General features: G+C 39.4%; 1 protein-coding gene across 1 annotated transcript in view; it reads right to left on the bottom strand.

Annotated features, from left to right (window-relative positions):
* Window positions 1–10,132, bottom strand: part of LOC139195156 (uncharacterized) — a 44,014-nt gene extending 33,882 nt beyond the window's left edge. Inside the window, exons 1-5 of the mRNA XM_070820334.1 lie at window positions 10,059–10,132; window positions 9,900–9,959; window positions 9,660–9,753; window positions 9,456–9,555; window positions 8,917–9,051 (exon numbers count right to left, since the gene is read on the bottom strand). Coding sequence (XP_070676435.1) covers window positions 8,917–9,051; window positions 9,456–9,555; window positions 9,660–9,714 — 290 coding nt within the window. The 5' untranslated portion in view covers window positions 9,715–9,753; window positions 9,900–9,959; window positions 10,059–10,132. The remainder of the gene's footprint in view (window positions 1–8,916; window positions 9,052–9,455; window positions 9,556–9,659; window positions 9,754–9,899; window positions 9,960–10,058) is intronic.
* Window positions 10,133–17,286: the final 7,154 nt, after the last annotated feature.

Genomic DNA, 17,286 nt, shown 5'->3' with positions numbered 1-17,286 from the left:
TGACATATTTGAGGCTAGGTTGGTGAAAGCGTCTGCCATTTGATTTTCTTTTCTTGGCACATGTTCTAGTGTCACGGCCTAGAACTTTTGTAGTAGCTGAGTTGCCAGTCGGAAGTATGGGACGAGATCATCTTTCCTCACCTCATATTCAGTTAAGAGTTGATTGATTATGAGCTTGGAGTCGCCATATACCTCAAGGGTTGTGATTTCCATGTTGATCGTCATTTGGAGCCCGATGATCAGTGCTTGGTACTCAGCGACATTGTTGGAGCATAATTTGCTTAGTTGGAAGGAATAAGGTAGTATTTGCCTTTGTGGCAACATAAATACTACGTCTGCCCTTGCTCCGTCTGCTCGTGCAGATCCGTCGAAGAACATCGTCCATGTCGGGAAGATGTTGATGTAAAACACCTCCTCGTCAGGCAAACCGTCTGAGATTTTCCAATCAGCTGAGATTAGGTGATCAGCAAGAAAGTCTGCTAGCGCTTGTCCTTTGACGACTTTAGCTGGGACGTAGATGATCTCATACTGGTTAAGAAGCAACGCCCATTTAGCTAGTCGCCCTGTCAAAACTGGTTTGGACATGACGTATTTGACAGGGTCAGCTTTAATAACTAAGTGGATGGTGTAAGCATGCATGTAATGTCTGAGTTTCTAGATGGAAAACACCAAGGCAAGGCACATCTTTTCTATTGGAGAGTAGTTCAACTCAGCGCCGGTGAGAGTTTGACTGAGGTAGTAAATTGCTTCTTCTTTCTGGGATTCATTCTCTTGCACCAAGAGTGCTCCAACTGAACTTTCTTGAGCGGCAATATATAATATGAGTGGTTTCCCGGGCACAGGTGCCCCCAAGACAGGTGGACTTGACAAATACTTTTTTATGCTTTCAAAAGCATTGTGGCATGCTTCGTCCCATACAAATGGAACATCCTTCTTCATGAGTCAGCTGAACGGTTGACAACGCCCTACAAGGTTGGAAATGAAACGTCTGATGAAGGCTAGCCATCCTTGTAGACGTTTCATCTCGTGCAGGTTTCTTGGCTCAGGCATGCTTTGAATGGCCTTGATTTTTTATTGGTCCACTTCAATACCACAGTGTTTGACAATGAAGCCAAGGAACTTTTCAGAGGTGACGCCAAATGCACATTTTAACGGGTTCATCTTAAGGTTGTATTTTCGCAGTCTTTCAAACATTACTCGTAAATCCTTCAAGTGATCTGATCTTTTCTTTGTTTTGACCATCACATCGTCACATAACATTCTACATTTTTGTGCAGCATGTCATTAAAGATCTTCTGCATTGCGCGTTGATATGTAGCTCCAGCGTTCTTTAGACCAAATGGCATCACCTTGTAACAGTAGATACCTTTTGGAGTGCGGAATGCTGTTAGTTCCTCGTCTTCGAGAGCCATATAAATTTGATTGTATCCAGAAGAGCCGTCCATGAATGACAGTGCCTCGTGGCCAATGGTTGCTTCCACCATGATTTCGATGATTGGCAAAAGGAAGTCGTCCTACGGGCAAGCGTCTTTAAGGTCCCGGAAGTCTACGCAAACACCTATTTGTCCAGATTTCTTAAGGATGATGACAATGTTGGAGATCCACTTGGGGTATTGCACCTCTCGAATGAAGCCTGCTTCAATTAGCTTGTCAATCTCTGCCTCGATTTGTGGAATGAGCTCGGATCGATAGCGCCTTTGAGTTTGCTTTATCGGTCACGTTCCAGGCTTGACTGCAAGATGATGCACAGAGATGACAGGGTCAAGGCCAGGCATTTCCTTGTAGGTCCAAGCAAAGACGTCTTCGTACTCTGATAGCAGTTGGTAGTACTCCTCTATCTCGTCCGTACTTAGCAACGCACTTACGAAGATAGGTTTCTGCTCCTCTTTTATGCCTAAGTTGAGCTCCTTGAGATCGTCAACCGTGGCTTGCCCCCCATCCTCAAGTTGTGGTGGTGCAGCAATGACATCTTCTTTGGGGATCTCGTCTTCTTTGCCTTCTTGGATCGTGATATGGAAGACATCTTGGACTTCCTTTTCAGTGTCGTCATCTTGGGCTTGTTGGCATGAAGATTGTCCAGTGTGGATGATGGTGCGCCTTCTTACACCTTTTTCTGCTAGCCTGTCGAGCTTTTCTTCCTTTGACGTTGTCTCCTTATTTTCAGAAAACTTCCTGTCGTTTTCAAGTCTTTCCAAAGCTGACTGACAAGAAGGAGAGCTAGCCGTGTTGCTTTGCTTCTTAGGTTTTGATAACCTTTTAAAAACAGAGCTTTGGGATGTTGGCCTATTAAGCTTCTTGAAGACGGAGGTTCGGTTTTAACCACGGATGTGATCAAGTGCTGATGTTCCGGGTCTTAAACGATTCATCCTATCGAAGACTGACGTTCGAGGGGTAAATTTAGGCTCCTCTTAATCTTGTTAAATGCTCACGCTGATGTGTTGAGTGCTAGCATTTTTCGCTTTGCTTGAAATCTTCACGAGTACATTTGGTGCAAAGCCAAGTCCAGCATTGTTGTTGTTAACTCTGTAACCATGCTTCTTCAACTTCTTTTGAGTCTCGGTGAGGTCACATTCTTTATTGTTGATGGTGTTTGAAACCTTCTTTCCAGGATTCGAAGAAGAAGCGAAGTCATACCCAGCTTTCGACATGAGTTTGTAGGCATTTGGATCAAAACCTTCTTCGGTCCTCTTGGTTAGGAGAAAGCTTGGTTCCACCCCCTTTGGTAGAGCTTTTATGAAGCCTTGTGGTAGCCTTGCAACCTTAGCGTCGCTTAGCTATGTCAGAGGTAAAACTGCATTCGTCTTGAGCAACTTTACATTATCCATGTCCCGCTGTGCATCAGTTTTGCTTGCTCCAGTTTCGAACAGAGATTGACCATTCTTTCTTCTCGACATCGGGATGTATCGGAAGACGGGTTTGTTTGGTCCATTTGAGGGCGTCCTGCTTCCTTTGGTTGTTGCAAGTTTATCAAGCTTATCATCGTTCTTGCTTGAAGACGGCAAAGCTTCTTCTTCTTGCTTCTTGGGCATAGCTTGCCACTCTTTCTTTTTAGGTGTTGCTTTGCCCGTGGATTTAATCTCTTTTAGAAGAGTTTCGGGCACGATGTCTTCATCCATTTAGAACTTGGCGTCTGTGAAATGTGATTCAGCTTCGATGAATGGTTTCATGTCGCCATAGATCGCCTTCACTCATTCTCGGTAGAATTTTAAGCATTGGTGAAGGGTGGACGATACTACTCCATTCGCATGGAACCAAGGTCTTCCTAAGAGCAAGCCGTAGGAAGTTCTTGCATCAATCACGTGGAATATTGTACTTGACTTGAGTTCACCAATAGTCATCTCCACTAGGATCATGCCCATCGCTCTTTGTCCTCCTTGATTAAAACCTTGGATTAGTAGACGACTTAGGGATAGTTCATCCGCCTTAATGCCGATTGTAGTCATTGTTGACTTTGGCATAATGTTTATGGCTGGTTCACCATCCACAAGCATGCGGTTGACGTTGTGCTCCCTTATGTACCCAGAGACGAAGAGATGACGGTTGTGTGGCATGGATTCTAGCAGCAAGTCTTCGTTGGTGAAGTGGATTACGTCATCGACGACATAGCATGTGGCACATTCATGTGGCCAAAGCTTCAAGCCTTCGTTCTTGCTTTCTTGCACTTCGTGATCGTCAGGACTTGCCAAGACTGCTGCCAGTGCTCTTTGCATCTTCTTTGGTAATCGTAGCACTTATTCGATGCTAAAATGTATCGGCAGGCCTTCTTTGGGTGTGAGGACAATTTTTCCCTCAATTGCTATGGATTTTCCTTTTGAAGGCTCTTCCATTTCTACTTCGACCATGTGACAAGTAGCGATAGTGCACTATTAGAAGAAGTCTTCCGGGAAGTATTCGTGCAAGGAAATAGGCATGCGTGGCTCTTTCTCCATAGATTCCCCAGCATACCTTGTTCCACATTTGGTCTCGTGGCTTGTGGTTTTGGTTTCCTTGTTTTTTTGTAGGTCACCAATGTCCATCCTTCTTCATCATCGATATGTGCATCTTGTTCGTTTGCCCCCAGCGATGGTTGCGTAGAAGGTATCGTGCGACTTGAGCATTGATAAGAATGGTCAGGTGTCACTTAGAGAGGCACGAGATTGAATGATCCAAATGCAATTGTAGTAGTATGTGTTGCCACCATGTCTTCGAGGTCGAGCTCGATTTTCCCTTGTTGAGCTAGCTTCATAATGAGTTCTTTGAGGACGAAGCACTTGCCAACAGAATGGCTCACAATACGATGGTACTTGCAGTACCTATGATCATTCATGCGATTGATTTCTTCAGGGCACTTGCATTCTGGTAACTCAATCACCTTCTTTTCCAGCAAGTCATTTAACATTGCATCCATGTTTGAGTCAGGAAAAGGGTACGCATTCTACTCCAATTCCATCAAGGTACTTTTGTACCTGTCTTGGGTGGAAGGAAACTTACCTCTCTTTATCTCCTTTGCTTTGGTTTTGGATGAGATCTTGATAGGCACGGAAGAGGTCTTGACAGGCACAGCGTTGACAGTGAAAGCTTCCTTGGTGGGCTTCTTCCCAGTTTTATCTACATTTGGGGCAAACACCTTGTCCTTCTTGAAGTTGGTGATTGGCTCTTTTTTTTCATGGTGAGCAATGCTTAGCTCCATGTCGTGGGCACGGGTGGCTAACTCTTCAAAGGTCCGTGGTTTGATGCCTTGAAGGATATAGTGTAACCCCCATTGCATGCCTTGGACGCACATCTCGATTGAAGAGATCTCCGAGAGCCTGTCCTTACAGTCGAGGCTTAGATTACACTATCGGTTGATGTAGTCCATGACTGGCTCATCCCTCCATTGCTTCGTGTTCATCAGCTCTAGCATGCTCACAATGCGACGGATGCTGTAGAAGCGGTTGAGGAATTCTTTTTCCAATTGCTCCCAGCTGTTGATTGACTCAGGCTCTAGGTCCGTGTACCACTCAAAGGCATTTCCTTTCAATAAGCGTACAAACTGCTTAGCGAGGTAATCTCCTTCTGTCCCCGCGTTATTGCAGGTCTTAATGAAATGGGCAACGTGTTGCTTCGGGTTTCCCTTTCCATCGAACTGCATGAACTTTAGCAGTTGATGACCTATCGGCATCTTCATAGCATCAATCTTTTTTTAGTAAGGTTTTAAGTATAGTACTCAGTCATGTGAACTTCTTTCGTACTGCGCCTTAATGGTGCTGGCAATCATCTCCTACAACTGCTGGATAGAGAGAGATCACATGAGTGCTACTGCTTGGTCCGGCTCCGGCTTCACATCGGCTTTCTCCACCAGAGGCTCATCTTCTTCACCAACTTCTTTTTTTAATGGATTACCCTTTAGGTCGGGTTTATCATCTTGCTGCGCCTCTAATTGGTTAACGAGTGTAGCGATTTGTGAGTCTTTTTCTTCCATAATTCATGTTAGCCTTGCGATCGCTTCATTCATATGAGTCAGCTGCTCATCGATTGAAGTCGCTCCAGTGGTCATGACTTGCATGGCTGAGCTGCCGCTTAAGTCAGCATCGGAAAGCATAGAATCAAAGTACTTCCTTGGGCTTTCCTCCCTTGGCGCCCTTAGCGAGGCCAGGGTGATCACAAGTTCGTGCCTCAGTTGCTCTTGTTCCTTCGACGGAGTTAATGTAGGGGTAAAAGATATGGCAGAAAGAGCTCTTGCCTTGCTTCGAGTTGTGACGCCTGAAGTGATACCACCTACGGTGATGACACTCTTGTTCCTTGCATTGGTTGTGAGAACAACTTGAGCCTTCTTTGATGCCATTTGTGCTTTTTGCGGATTCAAAGATAGAGATGAGAGGTAGAGAAAGGTCCTACCGGGCGTGCCAAATTTGTAAACACAGGAATTCCTACGATGAACGAGACAAGAACACGTGTACAAAATAATATTTGTATTAATGATTTAGGGGTTACAATCTCTTCTACAAATTTAGCCTCTGATTGTATCTTTGTAATGGGTAGATTTGTTGAAGTTGTTGATCCAAAGGGTCATCGGGGCTTGATCTTTATGATGAACAGATGATGAATGATGAACACTTTCTTCAAGGGTCGTCAGGGCTTGATCTTGAATTAGTGGAAGTTTCTTCAAAGGCCGTTGGGGCTTGGTCTTGAAGGAGGACTTTGACGAAAAACGAAGATGGCTTTCTTGATTCTTCGGGATTTGCTTGAGAGCTTTAGAGTTTTGAGGTTTCAAGGCTTTGGTGTGGTGTGAATTCTCTTCCAATTTTAGGAGTAGAGAAAGTGTATGTAAAATCCCCATTATTGCTTGATGGAGAAGCCTATTTATAGGCTTTGAGAATGAATCACCACCATCCATTTGTTTGGTGAAGTAAGTGGATTTTGTAGATGGGATGAGTATGTGTTGTAGGTGAAATAAATGGGGGTTGTAATTTTAATACAATTGTCAATACTTATTTCACCGAAATTTCGATGTCTACAACAAGAAAGAGGGTCGGGCAAGGCTGATCGTCTTGCAACTTCCTCTCTTTGTGATTTACGAAGGGTTTGAGTGCTAGAAAGGGAGATTGGGAGATGAGTTTACAGGAGGGAATCAATACTACAACAAGATTCAGACAAGGTAGTAGAGCTTTTACGAAGGCTTTTGGTGAGGGTTGATCCTGAAAAGGATGAAGGCTTGATGCTGACTACAGCTTCGTATGCAAATCTGGCTTGAACAGAGTTTGTGTATTTGTTTGTTTGATTGAGTGTCCTTATCTCTGATTTCTCTTTCCCTTTTTATAGATGATTTGGCTTGGCTGCCTGCAGCATCGATCTTGCCCGAATGCGGCTGAAGGGTAGTGACTCATCAGTTTTTTACTTGTACTGCCATTGTAAAGTACTTTTGGGCTGATTAGCTGGCTAGTCTATACCACTTGACTTCTAGGTAGGTGAGCAAGTGGCTCAAATGATCTGCACTTAGTTGGGAAAACTGGGCCTCGGCTGAGCTTTGGGCTTCCTTCCTTCTAGACTTTCTTCTGGGCTGACTTCCTTTTGAGCCCAAAGTTCCAGTTTTAACCCAAACACATATATCCAAGGACTATCTTTCACAGATTTAGATCAAGACACAACAGAATAAGTTTGGGGGCTGTTGGTTATTTACCTTCCTTTTGGATTTGAAAATCGCGGACTCTACCACAAATCAGTGCTTGAGTTCTCTTTGTCACTCGAGTTTCCTTGCACAGATAAAGACCACATGCATGTGTTAGTTTTGGTTTATTTTACTGCAATGCACAAATCGAAACTAAAACAAACAAGTTTGGTGGACAGTTTTACCTTTGCGTCTTTCGACTTTTAGATCGGACGAAAATGGGGCCTGCAACTCTTTTTGCAAGCATGATGAACTCCATGAACCTCTTTGTTGAGTTGTAAATGAGTGAGAGAGTGGGGGAGTTAGAGAGATATCTCATCTTTGGAGAAATATGGAGGCTAGGGTTTAAGAGCTCTCATGGCTCTGGGCTCGAGGTTAGAGAGAAAAAGGGGAGAAAAGCTCATCGGCTGAAATCAGAAATGGATGAGCATGTGAGTTTATTCACACGTGTGGTTTAACCCCTGAGGGTTCTGTGTCCTGCCTTCATGAGTTCGATCCCCCGGAGCTATGCATTTTTTGTGCTTTATTTTTCAATTTTGCCAGCGCCTCTGTTTCCCAAGATCATGCGTTCGAACCATTCCAGGTGTGTCCAATCCCTATTTTCCTTTCTTTTCTTTTTCTTTCCCTAGTTTATTTTGTTTGTCTTTGCTCAATGTTTTTTTTTTTAATTTGTCGTTCTAGGGAATAGTCATTTTATGTTTTTATTTTTCTTTTATTTTCCACACCTTAAGGACAATGTGTGATTTAAGTTTGGGGGTGGGAAATCAGAAATTTTAGATTTTTTTTTTGTAAGTTAAAAATTTTCGTTTTTAAGTTAAAATCCATAGATTATTTTAAATTTTAGAACAAATGGACATGGTGAAGATGAATCCCACAATAGTCTTTTCTATTTATCATTGCTTAGACACTAATTCATGGGTTATACTTTGAAAATTTGCACATTCACACCAACACGGTTTGTGGGGAGAGATTGAAACACTTACTTTTTTCTAAGTGTATTTTATTATTTTTGTTATATATAAAATAAAGTTAGTATGTGTTATAAAGTAATAATTGTTCCACCCGAATCTTTGCCTAGTAATTAGGCCAATCCTGCCTAATCAGCAGTAATTTTCACGTCAAACGGTAGAGTCTTGGCATGGGGAAGAGTGGTTAGTTGGTTTCATAGCCTTTTTAGTTTGAGTTAGCAAGTCATTAGGGATGTTCTACACTTAGTGCCCTAAAGCCTTTGTGGTTTGGGAGTTATTGACCTAAAGCTCGTTATATGGGTTGGATAGAAAGCTTAAGTGAACTGACATTGCACAATTACCACCGTTACTGGAAAAAAAAAAAAAAAAAAAAAAAAATGAATATAAGAGAGAAAAAAGTATGTTTCAATTTAGTATATATGAAGTATTAAATAAAGAGGACGAAAGGTAGGGATTTTAGTCGAGTTTCCTTAACTATGTTGGTTCACTTTACACCAAGGGAAGTTCATAAATTATTTCTAATTGGTTGTAAATGACTTAGACTCTGTGGTGGGATTAGTTGGAACTTTTGAAAAGATGTTCTAATTTTTAATGTTTTCTATGGATTGCAACTTGAAGGTGAAATTTTTGTGTCTTAGTTAGTTTTGTTAGTTTCTAGTTTGTTAGTTTTTATTTTTGTTTTTGAGTTTTGTTCTGCCGCTCAGTTATGCGATGCATGGATGAGGAGCATAGTTAAATCACATATCCATACACTACAGAACTGAGTACAGCTTTTATTACTAGATCTACAACAATTACACTTGCAGGGATTCAAAATTTTACCTCCCAGATGCACATATCTGGGGTTCGTGGAAGCTTTTGCCATGATTCGTCCGTTGCAGTTGCCGTAGGGATCTGTGATGACCGGACTCATCTTCATTTGGTTTGCTTTTGTCAAGCTTCCAGAATGTGGGTTCCCTGCACAACAAAAACAGAACAACCAAATTCATTAGTTATTCAGGAGACATGATTTTTTCAGTAGGCCTATCATTCATGCATCCAAGAGTTGAAAATTATATCATCACTTAAGTCTGGGATGGGTTCTTCATGTGTCATCTACACGGTTCCAGTTCACATAGTCCACATGTATGCTCTCAGTTCTGATTCAGGGATTAATTCATTTTATTGGGAGCCAGTGTTTTCAGTTCAGAGTCATCATCAGCTTACAGTTACCAGATTCAAATTTTTATTCTGGTTACTCCCACATTTTTCATTCTATTAAGTTTGAGGGTGTTCTTAGAGATGGATGATACATGCATTCTATATTCATTCACAAAAGTTTACATATCCAGAAAAAAATCCCAGCATATATGAGTGTATACCTTTCAAAATCCGACGATGTGCCAGTTGATAATTTGTTTGCCTTTGGATCTGCAACTTCAACATTTCCTTTCTCTCGGCTATACATCGGATTCAAGTGTCCTGCACAAAAATTAGAAACAATGCTGAGATATGCGCAGATAGAGGATGAAGATAGCTATGTTTTGCAGTCAGTCTATATGCTTGAAATTACAATGGTTTTATACCTGCTGTTTGTTCGGATCTGTGATCTCCAAGAATAGATCTTTTCTTTTGTTCCATGCTGAGATGTGCAGACCACCAAGATGTATTTTTTTTTTCCTACAAAAACAACTCTACACTTTGAGAGTATTTTAACCCTGTGGGGTGTGTAGTATGAAGATCAACGGATCAACCACATGCATTGTGAACAAGAGCAGATTGTGTATAATAGATGATTAAACGAAAGGGAGTCCAATTTTATGTACCTGAGGTGTAGCGGCTGAGATTGCTTGTTGTTTGTCTCGGATTTGCAACGATTAGGGGTCCTTACACCGATAAAACCACATGCATGCGTTAGATCTTGTTACATTTATCTAAACAAATAAATCTGAAAATAAAACCAAACGATTTGAGGATGGTTTTACCTTGAGCATTTCAGTCTTTTAGATTTCCACCATGGTTGGGTTCTCTGTTGCAGAAAGGATGCTGAGATTAGGGAGATGAATGAATGGGTGGGTTGTAAGGATGGGCGCTGGGTTTGAGTTAGAGAAATGAGGGCTACTTCTCATATTCCATAGAGTGACTGATTGAAGGCATAGGGACATGTGATGTTATATCGGGAATCCTAAGGGTCTCTGTGAGGGTTGTTTGAAAATAAGAGCAAAAGAGCCGTTCGGCTCTGGGTTTGATGAAAAGAAGAGAGCCGTTGGCTCTAGGCTCGAGGCAATTGGATGCAGAGCATCCAATGTAATAATTTCTCCACCCGAGGCTTTGCCTAGTAACCGGGCTAGTCCTACCTAATCAGCAATGATTCTCGAGTCAAATAGTGGAGTCTTGGCATGGGGCAGGGTGGTTAATTGATTTCGTAGTTTTTCAGCTCAAGTTAATAAGTCCTTAGGGGGGTTCTACTCCTAGTGGCCTAAAGCCCTAGTGGTTTGGGAGTCATTGATCTAAAGCTCGCTACATGGGTTGGATTGAAAGCTTAAGGGAACCGACGTTGCACGACCACTACTGTTACTGAAAGAAAAGAAAGTTATATGAAAAAAAAAAAAAAAGAGAAAAAACAATTGAAAAGAAAAATGAAAAAAAAAAGTGTGAAGTATAAATAAAATGGATGAGAGGTAAGAGTTTTGGTCGAGTCTCCTTAACTATGATGGTTCACTTTACGTCGAATAAAGTTTATGAATTCTTTTCTAAGTGGTTATAAATGGCTTAGATCATGTGGTGGGATTGGTTGAAACTTTTGAAAAGATGTTCTGATTTTTAACATTTTCTATGGATTGAAACTTGAAAGTGAAAATTTTGTTTTAGTTAAGTTTCATTTTTAAGTTTTAAGTTTGTCAGCTTTTTTTTTCATTTTTTTTTTTAGATTTGTTTTGCTTGAGGACAAGCAAAAAACTAAGTTTGGAGGTATTTGATGAGTTGATTTTATACTATATATTATGGCTTTTTATATTAGCACCCCACAAAATGTTGAATGCACCCCACATTAAAAATTAATATGAATGACTTATTTACTCTACTATGCAATGACAATTTTGACCTTATTAGGTTTAAAAAATAATAAAAAATTTATAAATACACCCCAAATCATTTTTAACGTATTATTTATCTACTTCAACTATCAAAAATCCCTCCCACCCTCCATTGTTGAATAAAACCATAAGCAATGAAACTACAAACATGTTGATTGAGAAAAATTATTTTTGATGAATGAAACACGAAATCAGTGTTTCGAAAGCTTTGAAATCATTATTATTGTTATTAAAAAACGTTCAAATGAACCTAAACATTTTTTCAAATCATTCAATTTGAAATCATTTGGCAAACTAACGTTCAGATAGTTTGAAATCATTCGGCAAAATTAAAAATGAGTGTTATAAGATTTGAGAAATGTGGGGTATATAAAAAATGTGGGGTGTATGTAGAAAATGTAAGGTGTATATTAAGAATGTGGGGTGTGAGGGTATTATGAGGAAGGAAGTGTGGTGTATTAAAATAATTTTTAATTGAAAAAGCAAATGTGGGGTGTATTAAGTATGTGAGGTTTATTCAACAATTTGTGGGGTGCTAATATAATAATCCTATATTATTCCCTATACTTGGTATATTATGGTTATTATTTTGGTGAGATTTTGATGCTTTGCTATGTGTTTTTAATGTAGGACATGCGAACTTGTTTGGAGCATAAAGTAATCAAACAGTGGAATTTTTTAGTGATTCCAATTAAAGTGGGTTCGTGAATCTGTCGAAAAGTTTGTGTCAAAATTTCATAATTTTATCCCAAAGCAACTGATCATGACGAATTAATTTATGCCCAGCGCGCAGTGCTGGCAGATTGGGCTGCATAGATTATTTGTGATTTTTGGACTGGAAGATGATGGATTTTGGATTTGGGCTCTTCTTGGAACTTGAAGAGGAGGTCCTAATCTTTAAATTGAGTCATTTTGGGCTTGTTTTGGAGCTCTGGAGATCCATAATGGGAATGTAATTCCTAGTTATCCTTTTATTATTTTATTTCCTAATTTTTAGAAAACCTTTTTCTAGGAGAGTTTTAATTTGGAGTAGTATAAATAAGGTTTTTAGCCATTTGGGTTCTTTACGCGATATTGAGAGAATTTATCAAAGCTTAGGAGAATTTTAGACCTTTCACCTACAAGGTGTTTTCATTCTTTTTCTAGTTAATGATATTTTCTTTGATTTTATTATGAGTATGCGTAACTAATCCGTTTTGAGCCTTAGCATGAATATGTATTTTTTATTTAATTACTTATAATTGATTGCATGCATACTTCGAATTATTAATCACCATGATTAAAACTATCTAATTTTCTTAATGATTGATCACCATTAGGATCTTTAGTAAAGTAATTTGATGCAATTTTGGTCGGAAGGTTCCCTTAAATTGATGTTGGCTTCTTGTGGTTAATAATTGTAATTTCACTTAGGATGAACACCACGTCTTAAGGGTTGCATGGTTTTTCAAAAGGTTTTCATAAAGCATAATGGTCTCTCATGTTCATATTTGATCCGAATGTCCGGACAGGTTGCATGTTAGATATACGTTCTATGTTGGAGATTTCAAGTAGGATATATATTAGGAAACCTAACCTTTAAAGTGGCATGTGTAGATCATAAGTAATTGGTAAAAATGCATAGAATTGCTAGGTGATGATGGAACCCTAGTACTTTTATAAATTGGTATTTAACAAAATCTTTTCTTTTGTCGTATTATTTTTGGGAGAATTTACTGATAAATTTTAATTAAAAACGTTTTTAATATTATTCAAGTTCAAAAACTCTTCTCTAAATTTTTAATCTTACGTAGTTAATTAGGAATTGTCTTTACATAAATTGTCCTTGTGGAGAACGACCTTGCATGAGCATCTATACTACAATAATCTTGTATTCTTGTAAGTATTTTGTGTGATTTTGCCCCTATTTGCGTAGACAGTAAAAATCCTATCACTCATTTTCATCTATAATCCTCCTTGGTGTCAGAAGTTAGAGGCCCTCAACTTTGGGGGCTTTGGAGAATCTTTCGAGCATTCAAATCCAAGAATCCAAGGAGGCAACTACGTGAAGATGATGGCCATGAAGTTCAACTCAAGGAGAGGAATGAAGGTCCTCTCATGGGTGACTAGCCTTTGCTTGTGCAAAGATGGACTTCAAAGGTATAAAGTTTGTCAACTCTCTTTGTGATTAGAGTTAAGTCTTGGTTCACCACCACTACTAGGCTTTGAATTTTATGGTTTAAGTTTTGTTTTAAAGTGCATACAAGCATGCTTCTGCCATTCAATTGTTATGCATGTATTATGTAGCTTAATGAACTTAGCGTATCAAATATTTTCCTTCATATGTTTGGTGTTAGTGTTTTTGGTGTGTATAGGAATAAGGTGAAGTGAAAGTGTGGTTGGTGTGTGTACGAATGGATTGACCGTGCTAGGTATGTGTAGGAAGAGGTTTAAGTGTGGTTGACGTGCATAAGTTGTATGATTTTTCATTCTTTTTTTTCGGAATTTAAATATTTTTCGTTAAAATGTTGATACAAATAAGTTGATTTGATTTAAACAAATGCTATTTTTAAAATAGTCAATCGAAAACAAAATGAGGCTAAAACCATACTTAATAATTTTGTGGCCTAAATTTTAGGCCATACCATTGGAGGCAAACAACTATTTTTGACTTAAGGCTTAAAATTCTATGGCCTAAATTTTAGATCTTAGGCCACTGCCATTAAAAAGGGTCTTTAGGGATTTTTGCATCCGTTGAAGAACAGTCTCTAACGCAGTCGAAGCAAGAAAATGTTAATAATGAAAAATAATCAGTTTCTAATTAACATGTTGGCTGAGTGGCTTTAATCAATACAAATAGTTTTGTGAACCTTTAGAGCTGTTGTGAGGTTGATAATGTCAGCTGCATATCCAGTTGTTTTCTTTTTTCTTTCTTTTTTTTTTTTGTCCGGGAGATCTTCCATACAACCCAAGAAACATCACTCCTCTCTTCCTAAACCACTCATTACTCATCGAGTGACGAGTGCTTTAGAAAGAAGGATATATATTAGGTTGAAATATTCCACATCGATTGTATCTCTAAGAAAAAAAGAGTTTAAATATCCTAATCCAACTCCAACTAACACCGAGACCTTTTATGATAAAACCCCACACTTGACAGATTGTGCAGGCAGTAATTACCAAGCTGGACAATATATGTGTAAGGAGATCTTTCTTTCGTCTTCTCGTCTTTGTCTTAATCTCCCATCAGTAAGCGAATTTAACACTGAAGGCGTCATTGGTGGGGTCTTTGGCCTGTCTCTCTAATAATTCTACATGGTATCATAGTCACGGACGAACCCGTACTACCATGTGATGGGGCCCCGCATGTAGGGTGAGTCCCCTTGGCTCTAGGTGGTTGTCAATGTGTGGATCTCCCACGCGCGATCCATTAATGGGTCCCACATGAGGGGCTGTGTTGAAATCAAAGTTCTAAAAGACTCTAGGCGCTAGTCAGGCTGTGGACCAAGGCCTAGCGCTTAGGCAGACTAGGTGGATTTAATTAAATGTATTATATTTCGTATAAATAAGTGTGTGTCTATACTTAAAATATATATAATTTTATCATAGACTACAAAATAGAATGACATATACATTATAAAGTATTGGAACATAATGAAAAACATGGGGAACATGCATATAATGTGTGTTCATTTAAGTATTCAACAAGTCTCTTACAATTTATTGAAAAATAATAAAATGCAAAATGAAAGTTCATTATTTTGTCTAAGTGAGTTGCAATCGAGGCGGATGCCTGGGCGGGTTTGGAAGGGCTAGGCCGGTGCCTAGGCGGTATTCTCATCAGGACTAGGCGTCCTTTCTTAATTTTCAAACGCCTAGTCATTCATCGGGTTGGTGACTAACCGCCTAGCGTTTAGGCGGGGATTTTTAGAACAGTGATTGAAATATCCCACATTGACCGTATTTCTAAGAAAATAAGAGTTTAAATACCATAATTTCACTCCAACTAACACCAAGGGCTTTTGTGATAAAATTTCACACTTGATGGATTGTGCAGATGGTAATTACAAAGTTGTGGACAATATCGATGTTGATGGCATTCCCGGCCCCCCGTGTCCGGGGCCAAGTCTCTCTCCCTTTTCCGACCAGCACCAACAGCAAATGATGACTCTTGGGTAAATTTTGTGGAAGTGTGACTCTATCCCATACAAGAAGCATGGCCTCATTATTCTACTAGCCCTATAGTCAAAGCAGACCCACCTTTTCTCCCTTTTGTGTATGTCCTTTAATTCTGAACTTCTTTTGAGTTACTTTCTAATTGACAGGAAACATTGCTGTATTCCAACCTGAGGAGGATAATCATTTATGCTTCTGGCATTCCTGTGTCTTCTATTTGTCTTTCACTTTTTCCATTTCTGTTTCAGACAAGGGATATGAAAAAGCAGTGTGTGCTGTTTCCACCATCCCAAAAGTGGAGGATATGAAAACAAAATTATTCATGGTAAATAAATAAAGCAAGTAGGCTTCAAGCATCTCCAACAATGCTAGCCATTATTTGGTTAAATTTGACTTCAAATTACTTTAGGTGATGTAATATCCAAACATCTTTTTTCTCCTCCGCACATCTCTCTTAATTTTTGTTGCCGGTTTTCTTTAAATTTATTACTTCAAAATCCACAAAAAAGACGTGTAGAAGGATCAAATGAGTGCGCGAAAAATAATTTTCTACTTTAATCATACTAGTTTAGTATCGCTCTCTAGTTTTAACGAACATTGAATATTTAAATGATTTCTTGAGATTGAATCATTCTCTCTTGACCAACTTAATCTGCTCATGCCTTGTTTAAGCCAAATATGACTTGAGATTAAATGTCTTTGTGAGTTTTCCCGGTCTCCGAAATGGTGGACTACTGTGACGAAACCACTAGTTGGTTCCTTTTAAAAAAAAAAAAAAAAAAAATCAAAGACGAAGGATTCACAAGATGGGGCATTACGACATCACCCTAGTGGTATCACTACTTTGTTGTGCTTCTCTAGTAACCGCACATTATCCTCTTATTGCCTTTTTAAGATGGAATTTTTTTTTTCTTCTCAGAATTGGTTTTTTCTCCTTTCGGTTTTTGGACGCATGGCACACTCCCTCCGGAGAAGGATACCTTGGAGAGGTCATAATGACATATTGAACTAATAATACGATGCCACTTATTTTAAATTTTTTAACTAATAATACAACGCCACTTGTTTTAAATATCTCAGATAGTGATCCATAATTTGTTTAGAACACTTCAACCTTAACGTCATCGATTCACGTAGGTTATTGTTCCATCTCTGACCAGTCATATCCCTATATATTTCCTTCAGACAAAGAGATTAGTTGGTGACCCACTCTCACACACATAGTACCTACAAATCAAACACCAAAATCTCTCGAATTACCATGTCATTTTCTAATGCCATACATCCATCCGCTTTATCTCACAGGCTTTGTCCACTACCAGCCACTAATTTGAAGTATTCATTCCCTCCACCTTTTGGGTCTCTGTCCATTTTTTTCATCATTATTCAATCTCCCTCCGATTTCTCTGTCATTAAACTCATGCACATGGGCATCAAATAACTCACATAATTTTGTCCCCCACAAGCTCTATCACATACGTATGTACTTGCCCTATCGAGATCAGGACTAGACTGGATAGGACTATTTCACATCACCGTGGACGAATGACCCAATCATGTTCAAAGTTTGGACCGTGATGTGTAACTTATCAAAACCCTAACATGTCTTTTATCCCAGTCGCAGGTCTACATCCGAGGCCATTGCACCCATTTGCCAACCAGTGTTGGACAGTGATGGAATTCTAACACACTTTATCCAAGTGCTCACCATTATTGTGAACGCCAATTGGATTCCAGGCACGATTCGTTTGACAATTAAAGCATGCACACATTTAGGTTTGTACGTCAAGTTGTCAACATGTTTCAAAAAGTAGGGTTAGCGAGAATTTGCCATGTAACTGGTTGTATATCGCACTGTGTTTATCTAACTATTATCTCGTACGTGACCTAGACTCGAGTGAATATACAACCGGGGGATAGATAAGAATCTCTTGCAGGGTTGGCATCGTGTTAATCGTCTCAA

The sequence above is a fragment of the Malus domestica genome, chromosome 04, assembly GCF_042453785.1.
Source record: "Malus domestica chromosome 04, GDT2T_hap1".
In the NCBI taxonomy this organism is placed as follows: Eukaryota; Viridiplantae; Streptophyta; class Magnoliopsida; order Rosales; family Rosaceae; genus Malus; species Malus domestica.
Note: the sequence above shows the minus strand (reverse complement) of the source record. Positions and strands in the feature narration are given on the sequence as shown.